Raw genomic sequence first — 9,521 nt, forward strand, 5'->3', positions numbered from 1 at the left:
AAAATATAATAAGCTTAATATCCAAAGACTAATACCTTGGGATGAGAACTATATAGTATAGGGCAAAATCTGCAAGATTTTGAACAATGGGACATTACTCCGACAATTAACATACCACAAAGATATTAAAAAAATGATCAGGTTTTATAGTAGTCATACCTTTTTACATGTACCTTACATCTAGGAATCAAAGTTCACAAAGTTCGTCCCAATCTCTTCAGACATGACCTGAATGAGATATGCAGATGTCAAAAAAAATTCTAAATCTCACTCAAATGTATAAATATACTCGAAACTTTTCTCCCAGTAAGGTGGGTTCTCCAAATTTGCTCTCCTATTTACCCTAAAACCAGGAGCTTTTACAACACACGCCTGAATACCACGTCCAATAATTGGACAATAGAACATACAAGATGAAAAAAATGATGGAATTTACTGACCTTAATGCCGAACGAAGCTTGTTAATAATCGGGTTCCGAATGCGAGCGTTCAAAATGAAAGTTGAAGCATGTAGCTGTAAGGACAGATCAAAGAGCATAGAAATTTAGAACATTAAATATTAGATAACTTTGAAAATGAAATTATCATGACCTTGACCTGCCCATGCATGTAATCTATCATTGAGCATTAATCTACAATCTCAATAAGCTCAATTGCAAATTTTGAAGAGCCGGCATATCTCATATACAAATGTGAGTAAAATAGATCAACTACGCCGACGAGTCTTGCATACATTTAGCTCATAGAGAAAAATATCATCTGAAGCTAAAACACCAAAGACAATCCAATAAAACAGACAAGCATCAAGTGAAGCTCAGCTTCCAGTTTCTAAGCTAATCTTGATGTGAAGTCATAAGTTGCATAAAGTTCGTTAATTTACTTGGTAAATCAGACAATTTGCTAAATTTCACTAATGTTATCGAATCATTGCCCTGTCATGTTTCGCCTCATATGTTGTTGCGAGATGAGGTAATATACTCTCCCGCAACTTGATTAATACAGAAAGCTGCTAGCCAAAAGTGGTTGTGCCAAGTGCAATATATTGCATCACATTGCTAAGTGTGGCTTTAAAATGACCATGAGAGAAGACCTCAATCAAAGGCATGGTAGTTTGAAATAGCTTGCCACAAGAAAAAGAGATCATACATGATATAACTGACCGCATAATATAAACCTCATGGGAAAATTCTCGCGACGTGTCCACATTTACCCTCAGGTTTGAGCACTTAAATAGCCACATCTTGACTACAATATGCACCCTGGTAACTGAAAAGAGAACCGGATTAGTTACATGACTACACGAAAACTGAAAATAGATTTTCATGATAGCCAGGAACAAACACTGACAGATAACCATATGATCCAGATGCTACTTTATTCCCACAATTGAGTAGTTTTATATCAATTTCCCATTCACTGGCACTCTTCTTTTTTAAACTTATTCACTGGAGTTCTCTACGACCTGCATATTTTTAACTGGAGAATACCATGAATGAGATGTAGACCACACTTGTGTTTGTCCAATCAAGCCAAAGCAAAACATGAGTATGAAGAAAACAAGCATCTCACAACCATTTTCCGTGTGCGGTGAAAGTTCCTGCGATTCCAAGTTTCCAACTTCTCTATGTAGCCCCCTCCATCCAGAACTACTTTACTAACTTCTGAATCGATTACAATTGATAACAACTTAATAATAGTTCAATCCTAATCACCCGTGAACTTCAATGTCATATATATGAGACGAAGGTTCTTCTTTAAAATACTAACCGGTTTGTGAACTGATGAACATATGTCATGCATCAGTTTTTTGAACTGAAACTCTAATCAGCTTCAGGTTCCAATTTATATGATTCCATTGCACCCAAAATTATGTTGTTCAGGTTCCATCTCTTCCATGTTTTTATACAAAATTTCTGAGCTTTCGCAGAAGTCTAATGGAAAAAATTGGCACTACCAGGAGGTTCGAGGGTGTCTGGCTGGACACACGAAAAGAATAAACTCGTAGACTTCACAAACTAATATTGATTATTGATTGATTATTGTGGTGAGAGCCTAGATTATTGATTGAAGTTCACACTCTTTTCAATGTTTAAAGTGGATTCCTCCTGAGGACTCCCACGCACCTATCACGAAGTTGTTCATATGCAAGACTGGATCATGTTACCAATTGATTTAATCTACCATGACAAAGTAATCCCTGCGCCTAGAAATCAACGACCATCTGTTCAAGATTGATCTCTGTATATTGACATAAATGAAGCATGCATATCCAAACCTTCATCTCAGTGGTCATTCATGAACCAACACCAACCAGTTTAAGACATGTAATTGTCAAAAGCCATAAGATAGATAGCACACAACTTTTTCGCTCCTTTTAATCACCGATCTACTTAATTGAACTAATCTATATTCTTGAGTAGATAATCTATATTCTTGAGTAGATAAATATAAATATATGTGATTCATCATGTGCAAGATACCATGACGGTCATTAGTCTTGGTTGACGGAGTTCAGGTGAAATTCCAGCCAGTCTGAATGGCGTACCTTAGGTGGAGCATGTGTTGAAGGAGTTCTGGTGAAATCGAAGGAACGCCGAAACACCAAAGTGGAGCACAGGTGGAACGGCGAGGTTGTACGTTCCAGGAGCAGCAATGTCAGCAATTTAACTGGGATTTAAGCCGAGCGTCTCGACTCCTTTTTTGGAACGGGCAAAGGAGTCCTTATCGGTTGCTCTATGGGAGTGTGCTCGACCAGAGTTCCGGTTGAACTCCAAGCAGAGTTCCGATCAGAGAAGAGAGTTGAATGGAACGCCGGAATTGGGACACCGAAATTTTAGGTGGAGGGCGACGGGCCTTGCCTCGCCGTAGGAAGACCTTGGCAGAGGAGAAGGACAGGAGGGTGGGGCGGTTACCGGCGGTGGCGCATCAAGTCCGATCAGGACTTGCTAGGCGTCAGGGTGGGTGTGGTACACCCCACCCGTTGTCGTCACGCCGGCATTCGCCTCCGCAATGTCGATAGCTGCAGCGTCGAGGACGCACCTGTCCTTGCTGGTCCTCGCCGGCGTCCGCCTCCGCAGACCGCAGTGTCGGTGGATGCGGGGACTGGCGGCTGGTACCGGAGGGAAGCGGCCCGCCACGGCTGGAGGGATCGGCGGCGGCGTAGTGGAGCCCTAACTTCTTTGTCGAGATTTTGGATCGAGGGGCTGGAGGGATCGCTTGGGAAGAAGAGGAAGTGAGGAACGGGGCCTCTGTTTGCGGGTCTCACCGCTTGGGTTCCTGATTTCTTAGGTGGATACCTGCGCTGGGCTGTTTACGTTGGGCTGAGTCCATTCAGGCGCGTGCGGGGCGAACAGGGAGGAAGCGCGACGAAGAAAAAATGAAGGAGCGACCAAAACATTAGACGTATTGGTGGTGGGTGGGCAGAATAAGGAACATGTTCCTTCTTTTTAAGTAGTGTAGATACGGCCCCCTTGTTTCCAGAAGTGGCATCAAATACTAACTTGGATACAGAATAGTACTCGAGCTTAAATGTACGATCTTACGGATATCTTTCTTCTCCGTACGAAGATATGCACAGCAGAGCGGTACTTAAGGCCGTGTTTCCCTAAATGGCATCAAATAACACGGAAGCAGAGTACATATGTGAGCCAAAAGTAGCAATCAAATGTACGATCCTACGGATATCCCTTTTCATTCGTCGCCAGATCTCGTGTGGACCGTGTGAATATGCTCGCATGTGAGCAACCATGGTACTACTACGAGTTTGATCCACGATCTTTTTCATCCATCCCATGGAAGAAATCAAGAAAAAAAACTGTTTGGGCAAAGTTCTGCAGGTGCAGGGGAGTAGAACTGAACTTCATCAACAGCACTAGTTGATCTCTTTTTCTTCTTGCGCGTAGAACTGAACTTCATCAACTGTGAAAAAAAACTGTTTCTTCAGAGAAACGAACTGAAGTTGATCTCTTTTTCTTCTTGCGCGTAGAACTGAACTTCATCAACAGCACTAGTTTCAGGCAACCTTGCATTTCACTGAACTTAGATCACGAAACTGAAAGTTACAGGTAAACATGCATGAAATCGTACTACTGAGTACTGACGACGAAGGTAAATACAGAAGAGGCCATAACACTGACAGGGACATGACGACTAGGACAAACAGAGGGGAAACATGCGTCATACTTGAGCGGAAACAAAACCCGGCGTGCATGCATACACGCCGACAGCTACACTAGTCATCTACTACCGCCACATGCGTCCATGTCGATCCGGTACAGCCGGAGCGCCTCCTCGCGCCGCCGTCCCCCGCTGGGTCGTCACGCGGCGCTCAACGGAGGACGCGATTGCAGAGACGCGATACATCAGACGGCTGAACGGGCTTCAGCAGGAAGTCCTCCGCTCCTTCCTCCATGCACCTGAGTGACAGATCATAAACGTGGAGGAAATGAGCTGCTGCTATCACTGAACCGGGCTGGGTGTTTGGGCATGCATGGACGATAATGATACTGACCTGGTGATCCTTGTAGGCACGTTCTCCGAGGACATGATCACCACGGGGATCCCCTTGAGCTTGGACGACTCCTGCATGCATGAAGCACATTTACATCATCGATCGTCTCAAACAGGAACAGATAACTACGGAAGATTTCGGCATACATGTAGTACGATTGATTATGGATTTTGACAATGAGAAATGGTTGCATTGTGTCATGTAGTACCTTGACCTTCTTGAGGAGCTCGTAGCCTGTCATCTCCGGCATCCAGTAGTCTGTGATTATCATGCTCACATTCGCCTCCTGCAACCCAAGAACAAACGTTATGGGCAACACATGCAAAACACTCGCACACAATCGGAAGGGGAGGAGTAAATTAAGGTTCAAGAAAATAACACATACGGAGCCGAGAAGCTCGAGCGCCCTCTTCCCGCTGTCCACGGCGGTCACTGCACACACAGCACATCTCTCGTCACAAAACCACGGCAACACAAGAAGAGAAAGGAGGGCTGCCATCTTGTTGAGGATTACTGACCGCGAAACTTGGAGCTCCGGAGGATGCCGGAGATGACGGCGCGGTCCACCGAGCTGTCGTCCACAGCAAGGACGTGCGGCAGCGCCGCCGCCGCCGTCGCGCTCCCCTCGCCGCCAAGGCCCTTGCAGCTCATCATCTCTACCACCTAGTACTATTACCACTCTCGTCTCGTACGTGGAGAGGCTTTTCTGGGAAGTGGCTGGAGATGGCGACTGCTGTGAGCTCAGGTGAGGGCGACGACCCCTATATATAGCCCCGGCACAGGAGATGGATAGAGCTGGGGCAGCGGAAAAAAGGAGAAGACGAGGAGGACGACGTGGGTGGAGCCCGAGGGATATCTCGGCGGCAGAAGGAAGAGAGTGAATCCAAGATACGGGTCGGATCGGATGCGGCGGGGTCGTGACGTCCCCAGGGCGTGACGCACGCACGGCGTGGGCGCAGCGGATCCGGCACCGCCGCGAGCTAGCAGAGCGGCAGCTGTCTGGCACCACGGCGGCCGGATATGGACGCAACGCAGCGACAGCGAACAAAATCTTTTGTTGCTGCAAACAGGAGTGCTGCCATTTACTCCTTTCTCGACTAGCTCACCGGCGGCACACACCGTATCTCCTTCTTCAATGAGCTGTTTACAATCTTCTCTTTCCTCTCTCCATCTCCATGCATTTTACATTTTTACTACTCCCTTGGAGCGTAAACAATCGCTGTACAGGTGGCGAGCTGTGTTAATTTACTGAATGCAACACACACGCATGCACGAGAACATTTGTAGCGGCAGTTGATTATTCGGTTTATTTCGAGATACGCCATGATCTTACGGCTAGCTGGCGATAGCCCAACCATGCTTCTGCCACAACGATGGTGTATATGTGAGCATCAAAGAGTCGATTCGCGCCACAATTTACTTCCAAAGTGGAGTTGATATAGTGCATCTTCCAATTCTTGGATGGTAATAATTGGAATAATCGCATGCATGTGAAGGTGTTACGAAATTAAATAGACCACCCATCTAAATATAATCAATTTCGATTTAGAGTGGAGATTGCAAACTGAGCTTGGCCCTCGTGGTTAGATTTCTTGTGGGGGAACCAGCCCGTCCACGTTTGAAGTTCTAGGCTTGACATTGGGGTTTGCATTGCCTGGATTTATTGTAGGATTTAACCGGCACTATTTTTTCCGTGATAGGTGGTATGTCCATCAGTACCGAGGCTTCCATGATGACTTCGTCAATCTCAAAATATATCGTATCAGTCTGTCGGATGTGTTCATAGGGTACTGTGTGTGTGGGTGATTTCATAAGGGTGAGTAAGTGTGTGTTTGTGAGCGGTTGCTTGTACCGTATTCTCAATTTTTTTTAAATTGGAGTGCATATTTAGTCCACCTCCCACTAGTGATACTTTTAAAAAAACTTGTTTTTGAGTTTCACAAAAAATTGAAAAAAAAATCAGAACATGTAAACTATAAATGTGTAAACTTTCAATTGGAAATAATGTGTACTATGAGCTACACATAATTCACAAAATGTGCATCTAGTATCACATTTTTGAATCTCCAAAAGATAATAGATTTTGTAGTTTTTCTATAGCCCATAATAAAATGAATTTTGCGTTATGATTTTGCATGGTTCTAGGGTATATCTTTTACAAAGTCCATAGTTATTTCGTCCACCTCGCACCAATGATCCTTTTCCTAAAGGAAAAAAAATTATTACTGTGTTTAAATTTTTTTGAAAAGATATCAGCATATGTATACTATGAACGTGTAAACTATCAACTGAAATAATGTGTATTATGAGCTACACAAAAATGAAAAAAAAACGTGGATCCAGTATCACATTTTCATATCTCTATAAAATGAATTTTGCATTGTGATTGTACATGCTTTAAGGGTATATCATTGACAAAGTCCAGAGTTATTTGTTCCACCTTGCATTAGTGATCATTTTTTTAAAGCATAAGACTTATTTCCGAGTTTCAAAAAAATGAAAAAATCAGAAAATGTATACTATAAACGTGTAAACAATTAATTCGAAATAATGTGTACTATGAGCTACAAAAAATGACAAAATATTGACTTAGTATCACATTTTTTATTCTCCAAAAAATAATAGATTTGTCATTTTTCTATAGCCGTAACAAAATGAATTTCACATTGCGATTTTGCTTGCTTGTAGGGTATATCATTGACAAAGATCATAATTGTTTCCAAAAAATAAAACTTTTAAATATGATTTTTTATTTTTATATAGAGGGATCTCTTGAGCTCACATGCAAAGAACTTTTCGATTTAGCTGGATGAAAAGAAGGAAAAAACATCTATTTTAAGCCCAGAACTCGTAGAGGTTCGGCAAAATTAACCCCGAACTTCAAATTCCTGTTGTTTGTATCCTAAGCTATTTAATCTCGGCCAAAATTGAACCTTGAAGATTTTCAGGATTTTTTGTCAGGTGTGCTAAACAGTTCCAGGGTTTCATTTAGACCAGGATTGAATAGTTCAAGATTCAAGCGACACAGATTTAAAGTTTAGGGTTCAGCGTTTGAACTTTAAAGTAGACTTTTTTATCCTGAATAGAAATCAAAAGCATGCAGCTACAGTGTGTCCATATGGGTCACTCTCCTGAAAGTGTACTCAACCGGCATAACACGTCCAGGTTTTACTTCCTGTCTAGGCTATTTTCGGGTGGCATTGCATCACGCCTATGCATGCCGGAATCGCAAGCAGAACCCCCAGACACTCCTGTACTCCTCCGTTCGTCGTCACCATCCCGTCCGGAGAATAGCCCCGCGACTGCGCGCCATTAAACTTGACATCTCTTGCACCGGATTTGGCCATCCGATTTATGGTCTCTCTCTTGTCTGACGCGTGACCGCTCCGCTGCGACGACCGGCCGCCTGGCTACACGCTACGGCACGCAAGCATGGGGCCGATAGATTGTCTGCCATGGCGATCTTGGGGAGATTGTGGGCGAGTTCCGAGGAAGATTTTCCCCGCCACTCGCCATCTCCATCTATCATGACGTATGCTCAACCGCCTATACCAGCACAGTAGCTCTCTCTGCCGACGGGACGCTGGACAGTGGACGCAAGTGATGTAGAGCTGCTTTTCTTTGGTCAAAGAGTGAACCAAGGCTAGAAAATCGAGTCATGGCGGCGACAGGAGAGAACTGCCCTTGCAAAGTTGCAATAGTGCTGCTGGCAGATGGTGTATACGGGCAGGCCTAGAGCTCGTAGACACACTTGATGGAGCATCTTCAGGATTGCACGAGTAATTTCGCGCTTTGGCACAGTCGCAGGTATAATGGCTCTGCACTGCTCAGCTCTGATTCGTGCTGGTGAACGGTGCAAATGCGTGGACTTTTGGAGTTTGACTTTTTACTCTGTGAGGCAGGCCCTCTCTAGACGGGTCTGCGTGAGGCAGGCCCCCTCTAGACGGCGATCGTACACGATCTGACTCTCGAGGCAATGCTCAATTGCTGACGCGCGCGCGCGACTAGTCTTTTGCGTCGTGCAGTGGATTTTGCCTCAACATGTCCAATCCATCCTTCTTTTTTTAACCTGGATGACTGATGGACTAACAGGTCACCACGCCTCGCCGCTCATAGATCGTGCAAGCCAGAGGAGCATCACCACGCCAGCCAAAACGACTCTATTCGACCCGTCACTTCGCAGCTGGCCTGTAACTCCTGCTTCCACTTGGACCATACTATACTACCAAGTTTGCCAAATTACTGAACATAATAAGAACAAAGAACTACCACAGTTTTGGCAAAACTAAAAACGCCCAAGAAATAATAATAAAAAACACTTTTGATGCATTCAGGTGGGGGCTTAGCGTGTGCTTGGCTCGATGGACAATTATGTATGCGATCGATGATCGGATTTTTGTGGATGGACAATCCATTACTCCATATTAGGGCATCTCAAGTGGCCCGACGTAAAACGAACGCGAAAAGTGACCACGCGCGTCCGTTTGCGTTGGCTCACGGACACCGAGATGGTCGCTATGGCACGGTTGTTCGTTTGCGTCGGGAGCAGCCCAACGGCCCGACGCATATTAGTTTAATTTTTTCATTGCTTTTGATTGCAAGATAGATACATTTATATAGATTTAGGTGCGCAATTTAAAACATTGCAAAATGAGGAAACCTAACTAGTGGGTTGTGATGGTCCTTGCCTTCTTCGCTGCGAAAAAAAACACCCAATTACCTAAACTTGTGTTTTGGACCGTCCGAACCTTTTTCGCTGTGATAGAAGAACATCCAAAAACTTGCACCCGTGAAAAACTAAACAGACCAAAAATCTGACTTGAAAAGGAAAGAGTAGGGAAAATGAAAGAAAAATAGGGGAAAAAAGCATGAAAAATACCACAGAAAGAAAAATAGAAAAGAAAGATGAAATAAGCACGTAGAGAAGCAAAAGGCAAAGAATATGTGACGTGCCCATACAGTCAGCGAACGAAAAGAAAACACAAAGTAGGAGAGCACCGGACATCTAGCT

General features: G+C 44.1%; 1 protein-coding gene across 1 annotated transcript; it reads right to left on the reverse strand.

Moving 5' to 3' along the window:
- Positions 1-4,327: 4,327 nt before the first annotated feature.
- LOC124677296 (two-component response regulator ORR5-like) lies at positions 4,328-5,164 on the reverse strand. Its single transcript, XM_047213299.1, has 5 exons — positions 5,029-5,164; positions 4,896-4,942; positions 4,719-4,796; positions 4,511-4,581; positions 4,328-4,415 (listed from the first exon to the last, which is right to left on the reverse strand). The coding sequence occupies exons 1-5, from the start codon at positions 5,162-5,164 to the stop codon at positions 4,328-4,330; spliced, it is 420 nt and encodes a 139-aa protein (XP_047069255.1).
- Positions 5,165-9,521: the final 4,357 nt, after the last annotated feature.

Source organism: Lolium rigidum, chromosome 7, assembly GCF_022539505.1.
Source record: "Lolium rigidum isolate FL_2022 chromosome 7, APGP_CSIRO_Lrig_0.1, whole genome shotgun sequence".
Taxonomy (NCBI): Eukaryota; Viridiplantae; Streptophyta; class Magnoliopsida; order Poales; family Poaceae; genus Lolium; species Lolium rigidum.